The sequence below is a fragment of the Ovis canadensis genome, chromosome 16 (genome assembly GCF_042477335.2).
Source record: "Ovis canadensis isolate MfBH-ARS-UI-01 breed Bighorn chromosome 16, ARS-UI_OviCan_v2, whole genome shotgun sequence".
Taxonomy (NCBI): Eukaryota; Metazoa; Chordata; class Mammalia; order Artiodactyla; family Bovidae; genus Ovis; species Ovis canadensis.
This window is the reverse complement of record NC_091260.1, coordinates 18,625,441-18,647,319: the sequence shown is the minus strand read 5'-3', so window position 1 is coordinate 18,647,319 and position 21,879 is coordinate 18,625,441. Positions and strand designations below refer to the sequence as shown.

General features: G+C 38.7%; 1 protein-coding gene across 3 annotated transcripts in view; it reads right to left on the bottom strand.

The window, feature by feature from the left end:
* Window positions 1-19,102, bottom strand: part of CPEB4 (cytoplasmic polyadenylation element binding protein 4) — a 68,708-nt gene extending 49,606 nt beyond the window's left edge. For all 3 annotated transcript variants that reach the window (XM_069556175.1, XM_069556176.1, XM_069556177.1), the window contains exon 1: window positions 17,419-19,102. In XM_069556175.1, the coding sequence (XP_069412276.1) occupies window positions 17,419-18,543 (1,125 nt within the window). In that variant the 5' untranslated portion in view covers window positions 18,544-19,102. The remainder of the gene's footprint in view (window positions 1-17,418) is intronic.
* Between the last annotated feature and the right edge of the window lie 2,777 nt (window positions 19,103-21,879).

Here is a 21,879-nt window from a genome sequence, read left to right as displayed (position 1 = left end):
CAAGACCATTAAGTAGCAAAGCAGTCTTGATTTTTCTGCCATTAGAATAAAAGGAAGACAGGATATGGAGAACACTGCTGGTCTCAACCCTGGCTTAACAAAATGGACTTCATGAATGGGTGAGGAATCTGAAAATACACAACCATGCTGATGCTGTGGCATGCTTCAGGGTATTAGAGATCACCAAAATCAAAGTTTAGCTCAGACAGTGAAAAGGAGATGAAAATATTTTCTAATTAAATACTAAAGGGAAAACAATACCTGTAATACCTGTTTCTGACCCACCTTGAGAATAAATATATACCTACAAAGACCACAGCAAGGTTATTAAAGAAAAGGGGGCTTCCAAAGGAATTTTAGAAGCATGATTTCAGAACTCTCTCTTCAATGATATTTTTCTCTCATTACTTTTTAATTCAAAGCTTTGGTTTTTTAAAAGAATTTGCCTAATTTTATCCACCACCCCCTCTTTTCTTTCAGAATTGCTGGGATCTCATTTTCCACATTTCAGACCTCCCTGGTGGCTCAGACGGTAAAGCGTCTGCCCGCAATGTGGGAGACCCGGGTTTGATTCCTGGGTCAGGAAGATCCCCTGGAGAAGGAAATGGCAATCCACGCCAGCACTCTTGCCTTGAAAATCCCATGGACGGAGGAGCCTAATAGGCTACAGTCTATGGGGTCGCAAAGAGTCGGACACGAATGAGCGACTTCACTTTCACTTTCTTTCACTTTCCATCTTTTGATCATTCCAACATTTCTCCTTTGTCCTTCCATAACAGCACTCACCCTGCACTATTATTATTCTTCCCTGAAATAGGGACCACTCCTCCTGACCCCACCCACCAAACAGATATCCAAAAATGTTCAGTTATGGGACACAAACTTTTTTTTAAGTTCCACAACCTGAAGGGTCCAACGGTAGTTATACTGGGATATCATCTATATTTAAAGTAGAGAGTGTTACAGGTATTTTCCCCTGGGACAGCACGGGATAAAGATGGGAAGGGGAGTAGATGTCTTAACATGCTCTTCTCCTCTAAACTAGTATGGGGCTCCTCCAGAATACCTTTCCCACTTTTCCTCCTGATTCTTTCCTCATTGTCCTCATCTTCTCAATATGGTCAATAGAGAGAGGCAAGAGGACAGGTGGCCAGATGAGAATTTCTAAGAATAAGTGTTCACAAAAAGGAGAAACTCTTCTGTTTTTACCCTTCCTCATCTCAAGCACTGAATTAAATCAAGACTTTATTGCGTATTCTTTTGGAAGTCAAGTGGATTTGAGGCATAACTGGAGAAAGAAGTTAAGAACAAATTCCACTATCTCATTCTGCAGTCACTGGATCTCTCCTCCCTTCAACAATCTATAAGCCACACTCAAAATCAGGCCAGCGACTATCTCTATTTCCACAACAAAGCCAGTCTTGGAGACACTCATGCTCAGAGTCTTCACTTGCCTGTGTCCTCTGACTGTGGGTTTCCCAAGGGTAGGAAGCATGTCTTACATCAAATGTTCCCCATGTGAACGATTCCCAAAGGGTGATGGTGTGTTGGGATGTTCATCTCCTCAACACACAGGACTGCCCAGAGGGCCAAGTGTGGCAGGAACTCCCTGGCAGATGACTTCTGCTTCTGTATTTTCATATTCTATGTATGCCATGATGTGAAACAGGCTGAAAAGCCTTGTTCCACGTATCTGTATCACTGTGCCTCACACAGGGTCTGGCAGCTTAGAAAGCACACAAGTTTCTTCAATTGATGAATGAATGCATTTCTTTGAGTAATTTTTATTAAATTTTGAAAGCATTTTTTCTCTCTTATTTCCTTGAGGTTTGTTTTTTAAATCCCCTTTCAGAGCTGGGCAGGGTGGTGGGGGTGGGGGGGGGGTTTAGGTAAGAAAAATAAAACTGTAATGGCTATGGGGGTGATGTAAAAGGAGACCTGAGCCTATTTTTCTTTAATGTAACTACAGTAGTGAGCAACCTGTGAACTTTCAGGACTTGCATTTTGCCAAGCACTGAATGACAAGAGCATCCAAGAGAATCAGTTGGTAAAAAAAAAAATCAGTGTTTTTGTTTGGTTTGTTTTATGACAGCTGCTTCTGGTAAGTAAAGAAGCATCCTTTTCACCTAGAGGTTTCCAAATGTAGTGGAATTCAGCAAAGCCACTTCATACTGTCCCACCCCAGGACTCTCCAGACTATTGTCTAAAACATAAAGGTTTTTGCTAAAATAACCACTGACTTATGATTGGTAGAGGACATTAAAACTGAAATCCTAAATGAATATCTAAATTATCAGTAGTGCTTGGAAGAATTAAAAAACAAAAAACCCTCTATCGTTGTTATACTTTTACTAGCTTTCATTTGTCACAATATAAATCTGAAAAACACCAATATACAAACTCTGACTCTCAGATACAATGTGTTAAGAATTTTCAGGCTCTGAATGGATTTAGAAGAAAACAGTGCCTCAAAAGACATGTGTAAATGCAAGATACAAGTCCTACTGGCACAAGTACCACATTTTTGCCAATCCTGATCTAATATGTTCACTCTCCTCGTAGCTCAGTGGGTAAACAATCTGCCTGCAATGCAGGAGGCCTGGGTTCGATTCCCTGGGTGGGGAATATCCCCTGGAGAAGAAAATGGCAACCCATTCCAGTATTCTTGCCTAATATGTCTAACATGTACTTCTCCCCACAATTCAATCTTATTTGAAATTATAATTATTACAACTACTTTACATTTGTATAACACTTTGTTTCTTATGATGCTATAGTAATTCAAGCCATGTATTTTGCCAAGCAAAAGTTCTGTTCTCAGGCACGGTCCAAAGTTTATCATTTTTGATTACTCTCTCACTGATTTTTTTCTATTTTAAATACCCAATTTTACCAAAAGGACTAAAGTGTAAACATCTGTGCCATTAAGAAGTAGATGGAGGGGGACAGATACAAATAAACCCAAGAAATAAGAGCAGACAAACAATGCTGGGTTTTCTGCCCAAAAACCAGGGTGTCAAATCAAGAGTGTTCTGATTTCTACATTTCATCCTTCGATTTTGCCTTTTTGGTTTACTAATTAACCCAAACATCATAACCATTTATTAATTTTCTAGAATTCATTTCCCAGAAAGTAAGCTAACTATAAAATAGAAATTCTGTTAAGTAATAGCTCTTAATTTAACTTGAGATGGTGACCAAAATATGAACATCAGCCTAAATCTGCAGAGCATTAGACACTAGGAAGTGTGACATGTCATCTGAGCTTGTGCACTTTCATCCTCTAGACCTCATTCCTGATCTGAAATAGGAAAGAGTCTAATTAAACCTCTAAGGTTCCTTTCCCAGCAACAAAATACATCTGTATTTTAGCTTTCCCATATCCTAAAACAGTCTGTGCTTTTTCAAGATTTGCAGTTTAAATTATAGTGAGTTTGGCAGGAATCAAAGATGTGAACAAGGATGACTGATGAAAGTTGCTAACTTCTTGCCCACAAAAAGGTGGGAGTTAATTAATCTTATTAATAAGAAAATGAACTCTTGTAAGTCTTAAAAGGACAGTCACTATGTTTTCATTATGCTATACATAATGCAAAATAACAAGCTTTATTAAAAAAGAAAAAAAAAAATTTGTTGACGGAGGAATGTCCTGATCTCCAATAAAAGCTCAAAACAAAACGAAAACACTGACAACTCTATTTGCTTCAACCCGCCACTGCCAGTTTATCTTGGCAGCCCACAGAGAAAAGCAGATCTATTCTTTATTAAGAATCTACTAAGTATCTGACAATATTCTAGGTAGTTTTTAAATACTGTCATTAGTAATCTTCAAACCTCCTTATAATTTAGATTGTATTATTCTCAATTTTGGAGAAGGAAATGGCAACCCACTTCAGTATTCTTGCCTAGAGAATCCCATAGACAGGAGTCTGGGAGGGCTACAATCTATGGGGTCACAAATGAGTCGGACACAAATGAGCACTTAAACAACAATTCTCAATTTAATGGTAAAAACTAAGACCAGGGAAAAACACAGTTTATTGCACAGACAGATTACTGCTTAGTTCAGCAGCTTAGTCTGGATTTAAGAGCCCAAGTTTCACTCCAAAGCAGGTGGCGCTACCTTGGGTAAAATAATGGTCATGGCAGTCAAAAGATCACACTAACTAAGACACATTAGAACAAATGAGACACTCTGCCTGCCTTAGGGTCCTGGGGTGAGGAACATGCTGGCTAGTACCTAGCAAACAGGGGGCACTCAAGTATGACTCAGTAAATGAAAAACAAAGAACAAAATGTATATAGGTAATATAGGATAATATCAGAGATACTAAAAACATGAGAGAGAGAGAAGCCTTATCTTCCTTCTTCCTGTTGAGATGACAGATCAATGTGGTCCACAAATTAAGAGCCTTAACATGCATCTCTAGGTTAACTACAGCCAACCACTGGAGCAGAAACGGTAGTAACAGTAATAGTATCAGGTAACATTTATCAAGATCTAATGCAGTTTGAGTGAACTCCGGGAGTTGGTGATGGACAGGGAGGCCTGGCGTGCTGTGATTCATGGGGTCACAAAGAGTCGGACACGACTGAGCGACTGAACTGAATTGAATGCTTTACATGCATAATCTCATTTAGTCCTCACAAAAATTCTATACAATAAGTGTTCAATTATTATCCCACTTCACAGATGAAGAAGGCATAGCTTGGCATGGTTAACTAACTTTATCAGGTTAAGCAGAGAATGCAGAATTTGAACCACCAGCCTGACTTTAGAAATGTGAGCTTAACAACCACGAATGAAAATAAAAGACCACCAATTATTTTCAAGGCTCAGCAAAGCAGACTTGATTACAATGCAGGGATTTTTTTTTTTTTTTTTTGGTAACCTGAATTGTTGTATCTAATACATTGAGTTGCATCAGTAACTCGTTGGTTTCAGTTTATGTCATCTCTACTTCACAGGGCAATTTCTAAAGGAAAAACCACAAAAGCCACTATGAAAATCTAAGTTGATAAAAATAACCTTCTGACAAAAAAAATTAGCATTTCAAAGAGTAAGACCTGTCCTTTTAATATACACCTGAATAATCCTGACTGCCACAGCAAAACAGGAAGATTTACATCAGCAAGTAACTGATGACATGGCTTTTTGTAACATCCCAGAAGTAGCCACAAGAAGCACATGAATCTGTGGGTCTATTACTACCAGGATGAACAATCTGATTGCAATTATGCCACAAACCAAAATTACTATTTCATAGACTTTAAAAAATATATCCAGATGAACAATAAAAGCCAGTGTTTCTCATATTTAAGAGTATATCAGAATCACTTGGCGGTCCTATTGAAACACAGCCTACTGAGTCAACACCCAAAGTTTTTCATTCAGTAGGTCTCGGTAGGTCCAAGAATTCACATTGCTACTAAGTTTCCAAGTGAAGATGGGGACCACACTCTGAGAATCACTGAGTTAAACAATTCCATTCCACAGGTTAATTTCATTAGATACTTTGGGATGTGATTTATAGCTTAAATCCTGTTTAACAATTATGATGCAGTCCAGCTTAAATATCAACTATTTTACAGTTTCCTTTTAAAGAGAAAGGTTTTACTCTCAAAATTAAAAACAAAGTCCTCTCCTCCAAGCTCTAAGATGCATAAATTGGCAAAAGATTACAATTAAGTTCAATTTCAACAGAACCACCACTATAACCACTCCATTACTGGTTCTTGTCTTGTCATACTTGAGTCAGTATGTTTTAGCATTACTAGACCTGACTAATGCATAAGAGTCCCTTGGACTGCAAGGAGATGCAACCAGTCCATCCTAAAGGAAATCCTCAACATTCATTGGAAGGACTGATGCTGAAGCTGAAACTCCAATACTTTGGCCACTTGATTCGAAGAACTGACTCAATGGAAAAGACCCTGATTCTGAGAAAGACTGAAGGCAAGAGGAGAAGGGGACGACAGAAGATGAGATGATTGGATGGCATCACTGACTCAATGGACATGAGTGAGTAAACTCCAGGAGTTGGCATTGGACAGGGCGGTCTGGCGTGCTGCAGTCCATGGAGTCCAAAGAGTCGGACACAACAGAGCAACCAAACTGAACTGAATTGACATTCTTAAGAACCAAAGCCAAAATTCAGCTACACCCTTTACTCGCTGTCTTCCTATAAAAACATACATGATTGTGAGCATCATTCTCAGATTGCTATGTATCTGTACTAGCTTATGGAAGTTTCTCTTTCTGGCTTACTCTGGAAGTTTCTCCTTGGTGAAGAAGGGAAAGGAAAACATTTTGGTCTGAAAGGCAAAGTCTGTGCCAGTATAACAGCTGCCAAAATAAATATGAAATCTGAGATGCCAGCAGAGCCCATAATTAATCAAAGGTAACTATGACAGTTTTAATCCAAAATTCACCAAAATGTAAATATTTTCTTGGATTAAATATTTAAGGCCACAGACATCAAAAGTTGACAATATAGTCAACTTTGAAGATTCCACTTTCAGATGAACCTTCCATCCCTATGCAAGCACAAGTCCCCTTTCCCCGTATCTACCAAGCACACTGACAGCCCATATTTATGAACAAAGTCTGTGATGGCTACCCACTCCCTCCTTCCCTGGACTGTGAGCTCCACTCACCCCCAAAGCCACAGACTGCAGCAACTGTGCAGCGCATAGTAAGTCCCTCATCACTGCCACCATCATTATTAAAATGGCTAACATCCCTTCTAGCTCTGTGTTGTGTCTCAGATAAAAGATGCACAATTTCTGTACATTAGTTCCTCACAACTATCATGTACAGTGGGTACAATTATTGCCCCCATTTTAGGCTTCTCATGAAGCTATGAGACGTTAACTACTTGCACTCAAAGTCACCAAGTAAGCGGTGGAGTCTACTTCATAGCAGAAGCTCAGAAAAGTGGTCCACTACTAAATGGACTTTGTCACAACCTATGAAATCCTTCACTTGTATACAGGGTCTGAATGCAGAGAACAAGTGTCAGAGGTTAAAGTGAAAGAAGTAATTATATCAAGTAGGAAAAAACCACAGTTACTAGCATCTCATATTTCTTAGCAGGGTCCCTCTTTGGTCAGTATTTTCTCATTATGAACACTATAATGAGGCAAACAGTCTTACAGATCTTAGGCTACCAAGTGCTTCCTAATAGAATAATAAACTATAACAAAATGGATCAATGTCTTTAGTATATTACCCTGATTGAATCAATAGCTCCATTTTCTCCCATGTGAACTGATGAACCAGATCTCTCTGGAAAGCCCTTGAGAAAATTTGCTTTTATTCCACCTTCACTAAATAAACCACATTCATGCTCAGTATTAGAAATCCTTAAAGTGATAAATATTTCTTGTCACCACTTGAGTGTATTAAAAAAACAACCTGGCATTCTAGACTTGACTAATCAGTTCCTAAATCAATAGACCCCTTCTTCTTGTTAACCATTTGTTCATTTCCACTTTACCTAGCAGAGGAAAATAACTAAAATCTATTCTAAGACTTGTGTTTAAATCACCACTTATTAGACAAGTGGTCTTGATATCATATCATCTCTGAACCTTGATTTCATCAGTGAAATAAGGATCTCCCTTACTTCACACATCTCCCTTATAAAACTGGGTTGAGGAGAAATGAAATAAAGTCCATGGTAGATCATGCACAATACCTACCAATTAGGAGATCCACTCAATAAACATTCCCTCTGCTCCTTCTCTCTCCAGTGCAATGGCAGAAGAGCCCCAAACCAACATATTAAATTAAGTATTGTTTGTATCTGAATAATTCAGCTGTTCCGTGCTACTTCCTATAGCTCATTTTCATAGAGAAACAAAAAAGGTGTTGGGGGGGGAATCTTTCCTACCTAATATACTATTTGGGGCAAGAGATCATTAATTCAGGAAAGTGAGTTAAGTTCTACTAAAACTCAGGCCATACCTCTATTTTTGGCTGCTTACTGGCAATCAGCATTCCTCTGCTATGTATCTGCTGGGTGTGATCAGGGTCTGGAGTCATCAGAGAGAATGGTCACCCAAATACACAATCTTTATTCCTAAACTGAGGTTTGTATCCTGTAACCCATACAATCCATACATTTCTCTCTTCCATGAGCCTTGACCTAACATCAAAAGGCAGCCTGCACCCACTGTGAGCCTCTGGGCTCTCATAGCTACCAGCCTCACATCCTTAGCTCTCCAATGTCTCCTGAGAAGGCACTTCTCAGTATTCAGGCACAAAGCAAGATGTCACTGACACCTCAGTTCATGAAGAGGAGAGTGTCTACCATGGTCATGCACTCCCACCATACGGTCCACAGAAGGCATAAAACATTTGTGGGTTGAAAAACAAGAGGTGAAAAAGTGTGATGCAGTCCAAAGGCCGGCAAAAGATTCCAAACCTTTAAATTCCCCTTAAAAACAAACAAAAATACAGCCCAAAAGCTCTGAGTCCTTCCTGTTCTCTCTCCTTTTGGAGAGCCTTCTCACAAATTCACAAAAATATAAACCCAGGAGAAAGCTGAGATGGCGTAGAGAAAACTGGACAATCTCCTCCCGAGTATCAGGTCATCAGCTGATACTCTAGTGTTTCGTTGGATCTTTCTCCCTTTTCTTTGACAGACATGTGACCACCAGCACTCTTCTTGTCTGAGAAGGGAGATGTAGCCAATAGTGGCTTTTTTCGAGATTAGCATCAGGTTGGGCAGTAAAACAGGCTGGGCAGGTACAATAAAATTATGGGCCTTGCCTCAGTTTCTCACTGTCTTTTTAAAAAAAAACAACTAGAAGATATCTTTGTGTATTTTTAAGAAGGAAAAAAAGACTATCTTTTAGAAACACACACTAAACCATTTACAGATGAAATGATACAGTACGTAGGAAATGTTTCAAAATAACATGAAAGCAGGAAGAGAGGGTTAGGAAGATGGATCAAAGAGGACTGTCAAGGAGCTGATCATTGTTGGAAGCCAGGTGACATGTACATGGGATTTTGCTATATATTTTATTACTGAATATGTTTAAATGTTTCCATAGTAAGAAATTTAAAAGACTTGGGGGTCGGGGGAGAGACTTTACCCAAAGAAGAAACAAACAAAAAAACTAGTGGGTCACTAAATTTTCAAGCAGTGTTCAAGAAAATGAGAGCATCATCTGGGCTGATTCCCTAGTGCACTGAGTTTACTAAACAAAATTATAGTTCAGCTTATAAAATTCTTGTTTAAAGTTAAGCTCAAATTACCATATAACAGTTAAACAACAGTTTTCACATTTTAAGAATGTGTGTGATTTCCAACTTTTGAATTAATATTTCTAGTTGATGACCTTCTCTCTTATACCAGCAGAATCTTCTGGAAGCCAAATATTAGAAATACTTCATCTTATTTCAAAAAGATAAGACAAAGAAATGAGAAAATGAAGGATCAGGAAAGCTGAGTAGCTTACCTTGGGTCACAGAGCTAGCAAGTGGCACAGCCATAGTTGAAACTCAGATCTGACTTCCATACAATAATTAATAGCTTTTTCTGAGTAGCAATGTTCTTACATCAACTTTGTTTGGTTCTTTTTAAAGTTCTTATAGACAGTAAGGCTACAGCAACTATTTTACTGACCAGCAGCAGATGCATTCCTCGAAAACATCTGGAAGAACTATTATTAAAAGTATGTTGTATAATGGGGCTACCTTGGTGGCTCAGACAGTAAAGAATCCACCTGCAATGTGGGAGACCTGGGTTCAATCCCTGGGTTGGGAAGATCCCCTTGAGGAGGGCACGGCAACCCATTCCAGTATTGTTGTCTGGAGAACTCCCATGGACAGAGGAGCCTGGCAGGCTACAGTCCATGGGTCACAAAGAGTTGGACACGACAGAGAGACTAAGCACAGCACAGCACATGCTGCATAATATTTAAATATAAACATGGCTTTAAAATGTATAATACTGAGGGATTAACTATAACTCATTACAGATCTGCAAGAAAACAATGATTGGGATACGTGTGTGTGTGTGTTAGTCATTCAGTCATGTCTGACTCTTTGCAACCCCAAGGACTGTAGCCCACCAGGTTTCTCTGTCCATGGGATTCTCCAAGGAAGAATACTGGAGTGGGTTGCCATGCCCTCCTCCAAGGGATCTCCCAACCCAGGGGTCAAACCTAGGTCTTCTGCATCGCAGGTGGTTTCTTTACTGACTGAGCCACCAGGAAAGCCTGATTGGGATATACCTGGCAACTATTCAGCAAACAGTAACTACCCAATCTAAATATTCTACAATATGAAAAATACATGTTTAGCTTAAGACTTAAAAAATTCAGTTTACAAACATGAGAGAGGACCTGTAAGTGGTCCTTGACATATAATGAGACCTGAATTCTGTGACTCACTGGTTAAAGTTTGCCTTTTGTGGTACCATTTTGTCACAGAATTTTTAAAAAGCACATGCGTATGTGTATATTTATAAATGTAACCATTAATAAAATATTTTAAAATGTCATTTATACATTGTTTCTGTTATACCTAAAGCTTAACCTGTTAGTTTTCCTTAAAGTTTAAACAACTCATGGATTAAGATGAAATATAACTATTGGGCTAGTTGTTAACATTTTTATAATGAGATTGAAGGCAGGAGGAGAAGGGGACGACAGAGGATGAGATGGTTGGATGGCATCACCGACTCGATGGACATGGGTTTGGGTGGACTCCGGGAGTTGGTGATGGACAGGGAGGCCTGGTGTGCTGCGGTTCACGGGGTCGCAAAGAGTCAGAGACAACTGAGCGACTGAACTGAACTGAAGGATTAGAACAGATCAGAAATAATTACAAATCAAATCAAAACCATTTTTATGAGATATCCAGACCTGTGCCTAGCTCATAACATAGAAAGTTCTCAATAAATGTGTTATATTCGCTCAGCTGCATCCAACACTTTGTGACCCCATGGGCTATACACTCCGTGGAATTTTCCAGGCCAGAATACTGGAGTGGATAGCCTTTCCCTCCTCTAAGATATTTTCCCAGCCCAGGGATTAAACCCAGGTCTCCCACATCGCAGGCAGATTCTTCACCAGCTGAGCCACCAGGGAAGCCCATTATACAAATTAATTAAAATATATATTAAAAAAAACTTAATTCCAGGATAAAAGTTAAAACATATCCAATTAAATCTCTGATACCTTTCCTGTCCCTTAACCAACCCCATCAAAGTACAGTCTCCTTTAATGTATACAAAAACAATCAAATGTTGTAAATTTCTTAAAAATAGGCAAAATCTTTTAGGCTACTGAAAAATGCAGACTGCTATTGCTAATAAAAGTTTAGGTATATAAACAATTTAAATTCTTCAAGGAAACTGATAATTCTGCTAAATGTTTTATCTGTTCTGGGTTGCACCTAGCTTATTTAAAATGAGTATTCTGATGAAATTTCCTGACAGTTCAGTAGTTAGGACTCTTCCCTTCCACTGTAGGAGGCATGGTTCAATCCCTGGTCAGGGAACGAAGTTCTTGCATGCCAGGTGGCATGGCCAAAAAGAAAAAGAAAAAAAAAAAGACGATTCTGAGAAGTGTAGAATATATGATAAGATACAACATTAAGAACTGCTCAAAAATCTGTCACAGATACCAAAGCTTTTTGTGATTACTTTAATTTCAAGATTGTACTCAATATTAAAGATTTTAATTTTATTTTAAATTAAACAAGAAAATCTAAGCTACTTAATATGGCCACATAAAGTACCTCACAATAACCCTTCACTTATAGGTACTAATATCTTGATGAGGTACTGTCTTCTCAAATTTAAGTGACTTGTTCAAGGTCAAGCTAAATAGAGATCAGAGTCAAATTTAAGTCTGTTTGCATCCAGGACCTGTGCTTCAGTATACTGTATTTTTGGCCTCACACAATGGCCTTTCTCAGTAATTATCCAAGTATCATTTTCAAATACTGATTAAAAATAGGATCTATATCTATATACTTCCATATACTAAGAATTTTCTTAAAAAAAAGTTGAAAGTTGAACTCCTTCTAATATTATAAAGTATATTATAAACTCCTTCTAAAAAATTATATATTACTATAAATTTATCATGGCAAAAATACACTTTAATTTCTGCAAGAACGATTTTCTTTGAACAATATAAAATGACTTCTGTCAGGAAAAATGAAAATGAATGCTCATGTTACAAGCTCCCTGAGAAATGCATTATATATATTATCTATGTTGGGACCAAAAACTAAAGTACAATGTAGTGCTGAAAAAAATGTGATAATGGTACTTCAAGCTTATTTTCCTCATAGCTAGAGAGAAAAGTCATACGGAAAATAAATTTAGACTGCAAAATTCAAAACAGGCATATGTTAACTTTAAGCCTACTTTTCCATTTCTTTCTTATGAATACCAACAAAAACTATTCTCAAAAGCATAAACTCATAAACTAACAGCATCTTTCCAATTGCAACTAGCAACACAACCACATTCACTAGGCTTGAAATAAACAGGCATTTCCTGAAAGATGTTGAACAGTATGTTGATCATATTCCATGGTTTTTCTGAAGACATAACAGAAAATAAAAATTTTCAAAACTACCCTGCCCAAGTTTTGATTTCATCATAAAAGCAATTAAACCTAGTTAAAAGGCTTTCTATAAAAAGAAGTAAAATTGCATCTGATAGATTTTTCCCAAAGTTTCCCCAATATATCAATTCTGCTGGAGCCAGAACCATCCAACCGATGCTTTACAGTTAAAAATAATGAGTTTCCCCTCTTCTAATATAAATAAATATAATAAGTCAAAGAAAATGTTTCCTATGCAAAGATCGCTCTTGGGACTACATGAAAAAAAAATGTAATAAAGTTGCACTTTAGATAATTTTAATAATTCACCATGACTTTTGGACAAAGCAATGCAGTAACTTTCTGTTTTCAAATATAAGATGCCATGTAGAATTTTGTAGATCAATAAACTGACAACACAAGGAGAGTTATTAAAGTGACATGAATTATTTTGCCTGGTTAAGACAACTTAACAAATCCATGGTGACCAAAGCAAATGGACTCTAAATCCTAAAATGTTTCCCTAACTATCCAGTTTTAAGATCATCTTTGCGACAGATTTTGTCTCCCCTCTTCTGTTTTGTTTTCTTTTTCTTTTTTGGCCTACTTCTTGGTTCTTAGCTAACAGAGATGGGGGCGTAACTGAGCTGAATATAACAGAATACTAGAATCTATAGCACACAATTCTCATTTACTTCCTGTAAGGACAGAATATCTAGGCACCCCTCCAAAAAAGTGCTATATTCAAATATAATTATTGGCAGATGCCCCAATACATTATTTGGTTTGGACATCAGGATTACATGATGTGTTCAGGAGGACAGGTAGGATTCTTTTCCTCCTGAAGTAAGGGTCAAATCATGCCTTTACTCACAAGATATGGACCTTGTTTTTTCATTTTGAAATTAAGACAATAAAACTAAACCTCATAGGGTTGAAAAATCCTATATAGGAAGTGAGATAACCTCAGTGTCTGATATCTAGCATGTACTAAAAACAAACAAAAAAAAACGTTGATTTGAGGGCTATTATCTAAGTTTAATCTTTTGAAGTTGACAAATATATTCTACTACTTTCCACTTTCAAAACTTTATAATTAGCTTTTGATCATCAGTTATCAATTATTCACTGTAAAAATTTTCTTCTTACCTACACGCTTCTGGCAGGCATTTCTTACTCCCACCCCCCAATTCCTCATCTGCATCATGTCTATGTGAAAAGATACTGTAGTATAATGGTTAAAAGCCTAATCTCATGTGTGAATAGTAATAATAACAATAATATTTACTTCACAGGATTATTGAGTGAAATGAATTAATACATGTAAAAACATTATCATAAGTATGCAATTATTAAATATACATTAGTTATCTGAAAACTGGATTTGAGGCATGTTATCTGAATTCACGTAATGAGAATTCAGCGGCACATATACTAATACAAAGAAAATGCTAAGATATAATGCCTGTCATATCACTTATTTAGAAGATAATTCAATATTTTCAATCTTTGCTCCTGGTTTCATAAACATGGATAAAAGAGAAGATTAAGACTGGCCCCCAAAAATTAATTTAAAATGTCATAATGAATTTTAATTCACTGTATGTGCCCAAACCTCTATTAAACAAATGTAAAAACCACTCTGATTCACTTCAAACTAAAATAAACATTGCCCAGTATTAGTTACATTTCAGGTAAGTTCTTTCCTTTTAATATAATAATTAATATAATAATTTAATTAATATAATAATTAAAACATGCTAGACTTGGAATACCAATATTATAATATAACCATGTAAATTCTATCCTGTAATTTCTGCGGTAAATTTTAAGATCTCTCTATAACAACTGAGGAATTCTTTTTAATAGCGACTGAAATTGAATTACTAATGTCTAAAACATCTTTCCTAAAATTATTAGTTTAAGTTAATAAAATTAAATAAGATAGCAGTGTTTAGAAAAAAGTATGGACTGTGATTGCAGCAGTTTAAATTTCACAGTAGCTTGCTTTAGGATCATAAGGAACTTAGAAATCACCTAGGTCACCCCCCATGCCAATTTTATGAAGAAATTGAGGCCCCCAGATGCTATGACTTTGATAGGGCAAAGACCGCAAACTAGGTATCTGAGCTCCCAGTGAAATAAATGTTCCTTCAAATGTTTTCATATCAAATTTAACCAAGTAATCCATATCAACTCAAAATGGCATTTTTTTTGGCCAAAAATTTTTTCTAAAGAATAATTCTTTAAACACACACACATACACACCTCTGCACTCATTTAAGTAAGCACCAAGGTACTCAGTTTACTAATTTCTTATATTTTCAAAACTCAATTAGGAATTTTTTCATATCACTTATATTTATTGTGACTTTCAAATCACTGTTCTCTCAGCTCCCCACCTCCCAACCTCTCTCTCTTCTCTTCTCTCACACACAGAAATACACACATTCTCCTAAAAATGGTGGGGATGGTAAACAGAAATCTACAACTTAGTTTCTAATCCTACCATATTTGAACCAGGTATATTGACTCTTTTTTCCACCCTCAGCATAGCAGACAACAATTCTAAGGGAAGAGCTGGTTTCTAACAATATCTTTTAGTATCAATCTTAGTCTACTACATTATTATTTCATACATCAGCTTAATCTCTTAAGAAATTATCTGACTGAAAAAATTTCACATTAAACACATCTCATCAGCCCCATAAAAATATTAATAATGTGCATATACATATAATTTAGTCACTTTCTGAAATTAATTTCTCAAAGCAAATCTGTATCAAAAGTCAGTAAACTGAGAATGGAAAACAAACCATGCAGTCACATAAATCCATTCCGTCACTTGATTAGTAGCAAAATAAAAAGGAAAAGTATTTTCAATTGTGAGCTAACCTTAACCCAGTTAAAATGTCGAGAATGCCATCTTGGATTTTTTTTTAATTTGGAATATATGAATAATTTTCAAAAGTTACCTTTGCATTAAACTTCCCTTAAATTTATGTTCAAAAGACTATCAAAACCAACTTTTTAAAAACAGACTTCATGAATAGCAAAACTTCAATAGATGCTAAGAATAATTTTATTGTTGTTTTTTATGTTACTGTGTTTTTAAAAGAAATTTGGAGGAACAAGCTATTTCAGGTTATTGTGTGTCTAGTTACAGATTTTTTCTAGTTGTCCTGTTTCCTGATTTTAGGAAGACAAAACCTCTGTAAGCTTTATCTTAAAAATAAATAAATAAAATAAAAACAGACTTCATGGAATTGCCAATGTATTAAACAGCCTTTTACCTGATCACTAAAGCTTGAAAATTGCTCTCTTCAGTTTGAGTAAAAACCCTTTCTAAAAACAAAAGCCAACATCTTTTTTCAACCTGGGCAAAAAAAATATTTAAAAAAATTCAAAACCAGATTTCACCAAATATTTTTATACATCCTAACTATTATACCTGTTAGATTTTGATATATCCTAACTATTATATCCTTAGATAATGGATATTTAATTCCTGGGAATGACACAGGGTTCTCTTAGCAAACTTCCCTCCCTCTGAGCAAATTATTAATTAAAACAAATAATTCCATTTGTGCTGACATCACATCTGGATACAGTATCACTATTTTGAAATCTGTTTAGCCTTTAGAAAGATCTCTAAAATAACTTTTTAGATATAGCACAGTATGTTTTAATCTTTGCTTTTTAGCCTAGAGTTTGTACATCAGCTGTGTGCTCTTGGGCAAGTTATTATATCTTGCTGATGCTCATGATTTTCTCATCTCTAAAACGGGGGTGATAATAGAACTTACCTTGTGGGGTTCACTGTGAGGACTGATTCAGTGTTAGCTTATAACCCATATAAATTTCCTAAACACTTATAAATGACCATACCCCCAAAGGAAACAAATTTAGTAGGGCATCTGATGCTCAATTAACTCTGAAATTCCCTTTATATTATATCTATCAACTAGACTGGCTGTTCCTTAATTCAAAAACATCAAACAATGTGATGTTGGAGAATAAGAATACACTGATGGCAAAAAAGACAAGTAATCTTTGTCTGGACCTATTTTTAGGAATGGTTTAATTATCTACACCCCTAGTGTTAACACTGGGAAATAAACAAATGGGTGAAAAGGCATCATAAGAGTCACTCTGAGACCAACAGTTTCATAGTATTCAAAAATAATTGGGGATCAAGAAAATATCTACATCATTTCTCTAGCAGTCCTTATTGACACAAGGCAAGCCAGAATTTGCAAAAAGGTTTACTAGGAATTTCCAAATTGATAACTGCAAACTCTTCAGACTGCATGGTTCAGAGAGGTTTCAGGTTTAAAATATGATCAGGGAGAAAACTATATTTCAGTAGTTGGTTTTCAGCGAATCATTACCTTACAGTGGTGAAAAACAAATTTGGGAGGGTGTATAGTTATGCGTATGGGCAGAAAATGCTAATCAGTTTCCATAATGAAATATATTTATATCTACATTATTTATTCTCACCTAAGTAAGTAGGGAAAAACCTACCACGATTTTCTTGTCAGGCTAGAAAGGTACTGCAGTTAATAATCATGACATCACTAGCTACCTGGTATTCACAATTATGCTAATTTATATGGTTATCTATGGAAAGATAACAATTAGAAAATTACAAAAAAAGAACAGCTGAATATTTTATTCCGAATTACACTGCTCTCCTGCCAAAATAATGTCTTAACAATGAACTCTTTTTCCAAGAGCTCTGATGTGAATACAGACAATTCAAACTCTCTTAGTTACATAGATATTACACCATGCCGTTTCCTTATTTCACCTTAATCTATTAATGGAACATAATCTTACCGGAAAAGGAAAAATGTTGTCAGCCCTGTTCAAGCTATCTTCCATCCAGGATTTAGGAGCAAAGGCAGAGCTGGGGCGAGCATACTTCTGGAGCTGAATATGATTGCTTGCAAAATTTTTCTTCAAAGGCGAGATGGAGTTCAGGGGCGTTATTCCTCCATTCAGCCCCCTACGGTGATCTCGGCCTTGGGAACCTCCCCAGCCACCATATCCACCACCTCCTGGGCTCCAGGAAGAAGACGGTGTAGGAGAGGGACTCTGGTAGCTGCTCCACGGAGAAGGGGGCTTGTTAAGATTATTCGCCAAATGAGGCAGCTGGTTAAAAGCAGCATTTCTATGTGTGAAAGGTGGGGGATGGGGACTGGCAGGAGACCTCCTTTGCTGCTGATGCTGGCTGTGATGATGTTGGAAATGAGGGTGATGAGGGTGGTGCTGTGAGAGAGGCCCAATCTGAGGAGAGAAGCTGCCTCCGAAGCCAGGGCTGACATGATGGGGGAAATTTTGAAACAACAGAGCACCGTTATTAGCCGAAGCAGCCGGGACCCCTCCCTGGTGAAAGAAACTTGCATCTTCATTGATGATTGTAGAGGAGGAAGGCGCTATCGCTGCTGACCAGTTACTGAAACCAGTGAGAGACGATGCGCTTGATGTCAAGGGTTGGGTAGAAGTACCTAGCCCCGTGGCTTCTTGATAATCAAACCCTGTCAACACTGGTGATTCAATTCTTATTTTCTCCTTCCCATTGCCATTTTCTGAAGAATTGTCCCCTTGATTTTCTTCAGATTTAGTCTTCTCAGTTTCAGGCAATATTCCAGCTTCCTGACCTGGACTGGGGGAGAGCTGCTGCTTTTCCAAAGGATCTTGCGGTTCCTGTTGCTGACTTTTTGCTTTTTCTGATCCCAAGATCTCATCCTGAATGTTATGGGTAGCCGGAGCAGGAAAGAGCCAAGCTGACCCGGCACTGCTGCCATTGGCAGCTGTGTTATTATTTATAAAAGCAGCAGGGCTGGGGGTGGCATTTTGGTGATGGTGTGGAGGCTGCAGATGTGGATGGAATCTGACTGGAAAAGCAGATTTATTCCCAGTATTGCTTTGCACTAGCACTCCAAACCCGTAATCCCCCATTTATTATTTTTAGGCTCAGAATCTTAAGATAAAAAACAACCTGGTATCTCAAGCCTTTGTATCCTCTACTCCAAATGTAAGTTGCTTGTTTGAAACGTCTTATTTTTAGCTAGCTCAAAGATGCAGCTTATCACCCTAAATAGTTCAGATTTGGAATTCTGGTCTCTGAAAGAAAAAAAAAAAACTAAAAAAAAAAAAGCAATCTTAAAACACTGACATGAATCCAACTAGGCTTATTTCTAGGAGGGAATAAAAACGAAGAGGGCAAAAATCAAGTCTTTGGTTAGTAAAATAGGCGCTTTCTTTTTCCAAAGGAAAACGTACATGAATGACAAAAACACAGCTTCTCAAGCATCTATGGATGTAGAAGAATAAGCATTGCGAGGAGTAAAAATATATATATATATAATTTAACAATCACATATGGTCTTCTTCAGCAGTTTAGATTCACTCACATAAAAATTAGAATAGGGCTAAGAGGAGAATAGGTTCTTTTCTTGGCAGCTTGGTTAAAAAAATCAGGAATAATTTAAGAACATTATATATTATATATTTATATATAGATAGATTATATTAGGTTATCTAGGGTGGGGGGCAAATTCCTGGTTGCGGGAGAGGAAATCAGCATTGACTAATGGAAAGATGATTGCAGGGAGGTTTCTGCTCTTCCTGATCCTGTTTCTGCTCTTTCACGGGGTGCAGTTTTGGCCTCTGGGGCTGTTCCTGAAGCTCTGGGTGCAGATCTTGCTGCGGTCGCTGTTCCTGGGCTCCCCCTGGCCTTCTCTCCCCCATGAAATGGTTTGGAAACACACCCGTTTCTCCCTCGTGGGGGTGTCGCGATCAGGATGGATTAGGGAGACTCGACGAGGACGAGCTGGCGGCCCGGGGGTGCGGGGACCAAGGGGGCGACCTGGAAGGTCCTGCGGTTTCGGCCTCTTCCCCTCTCTGCGGCTCCGGGGTTTTTTTCCCTCATGGGACCCAGGAGCGGTTTGTTCAGTTCTCTCAGTTCGATTCTCCGCGGGGGAGGGGGGGATGGGGGGATGGGGCTTGGAGGGTGCGGGGGGGGGAGGGAGAGGGAAAAAAAAAAACCCCACTAGCTTAGTTGTTCTAAAAAAGAAGGTCCTCCCCCCTTTGCTCTCTCTCTTTTTGCCCCCAGATTTTTATTTTAACTATAATTTAGAAGGCTTTTGTTTCTCCTCACGGTTGCTGGGCCGTCGTCGTCGCCGCCGCTTTACCCCGGTCCCGCAGTCCCCGCCGTCGTAGTTGCGAACTCCGCCTGGCTCTTCTTCTCTCCTTCTTCCTCCTCTTCCTCTTCTGCTGTCGCCTCCGCCGCCGCTGCTGCTGCCGCTGCCGCCGCCGCCGCCGCCTCCCGGTGCCCGGGTCCAGCAGCCGCGGCTGAGTCCTTCTCCTCAGGACCTAGCCGAGTGAAATGACAACCAGCTGGAAAGACCGAGAGACACTTCCGGTTCGAGAAGGGAGGGGTGGGTTAGGCCAGACACCCCGCCCACCTGCCTAAAGGCCAATAAGCTGCTAGAATTCAGATAAGGCCACGCCCACAACCCAGGTGCCCTCCCAGGAAGGTCGAAAAGTTACGTCGAGAGACGCCCCTTCCGTCTGCGCCTCGCCCAGTGAGGCCTGGAGCCTGGAACTCGCTCTACTACCCAGAGGGAACCCAGCGAGTCGCCATCTTTAGTGTGGGCAAAGGACTACTGCGCTGTTTATTTCGCTTAACCACGCTCTGCAGGAGGAGCGTACAGGGGCGCGCGGAAGAAAACGGATTTTCCTAGCACTGTGGAAAAGAGTCTAGGAGTAGGAGATTGGATTGGCTACCCATGAAACCGCGGATGATCGGGAGGACTGCCCAGAGTAAACGTGGTTCCCCAGGCATCTCGTGCTTTGGCTCGAGCTCCGCCCCGGAGGGATCTGGAAGAGGAGGCGGGTTTTACCAGCTGCTGTAAGGTGTCTAGAATTGCGTATGTGCTTGTCCTGAAAGTGGATCTTACGCGGGACTCTCCCTTCACCTTCCATCCCCCAACCCCCACTCCTCCTGCTTGGTTTAGGCTCCCGTCCGGTGCAGTGTTTCAGGCACAAAGATACAGCTGCGGCGTCCGTGGCCGAGCCCTCCTTATCCCCATCCGCTCTAATGTACCCTACCCGCTTATTAGGGGCACATTTCCAAAATGAAGAATCTTAACCAGGATCCTCACCTGTTCTGCTCTCTCTACGACTGCCCACTACCTCCTTGAAAAAGACCAAACTTTTTATCCTCATATTCAAGTGTTTTGCACTCTGGGGGCAGTATATCTTAACATCTCATCTCCTCCAAACGCCCCACAACAAGCTCCTCCAAATGTAATCTCAGTTCCTTTTTACCTTCCATTTCCTCTCTCCTCCACCTGGTAAACTCTAATTTAGTTTTAGGAATCGGATCAAAAGCTACCAACTCTGTCTTCTGAAATCCCTCTTAAATGGATGTCCATGGCCCAGTATATTTCTCATGCTTGTCACCCTCTATTGTAATGGTTGCTTATGTCTCCTGGACCTGTGGTCACCTGTGGGCTTTTTGAGGAGAGGACCTTGTATTGATAGATAGGAATCATTAGCGAATGGATGCTGAAAAAAAAGAGTGAACAAACCAACTACAGTGATATTCTTCCTGAATCCTTTTTTCAGGTCTGCCATTTGGTTTGGGGCTAACGTCTCTCAAACTGTCATCATTTAGGTTATTCATTTGCTATTCAAGGGTTCCTTGTCTTTGTACATGACCACCATCAGGACCTAAATTAACGCCTTGCTCTCAGCAAAGGTTCTAAAGGTGTTGAATAGTGAGTATCTTCATTTAGTAGAAAATGAAAAATGAAGAAATCAGAGTAGATCCACAAGTGACTATGGCAAAAAGTAGGGAGTAAAAAGGAGAGATCACAGACTTTTAAGAAAGATCTCATGAAAGGAAATGACTTCCACTAGTCTTTCCTCAGTGGTCCCAACTTCTGCTGCCTCAGTTTATCAGTCCTCCCATATTCCATGTAGAACACCTGTTTGGGATCTGAATCAGTGATTTTATTTATTTATTTATTGTCTTATGTCCTGAACATGAGTCTTTGTAACTCTGCTTTGAGTTCCTTGAGTGTTAGGGATTGGGTCTTATTCTACTGTTTATTCCCCATAACTGGCCATACCTTGAGACTGAGGTGGTTCAATTAGGTGTCCTTTCCTCCAGAATGGTTTCCCTGACTCTCCTTTGTGTAGCATCTTGTAGATTCTCCTCATTTAGTTACTTCTGGTTGTCAGTTAGTTGTTTGTTTTTTTTTTCCCCCCACAGGCAGAGATTTTGTC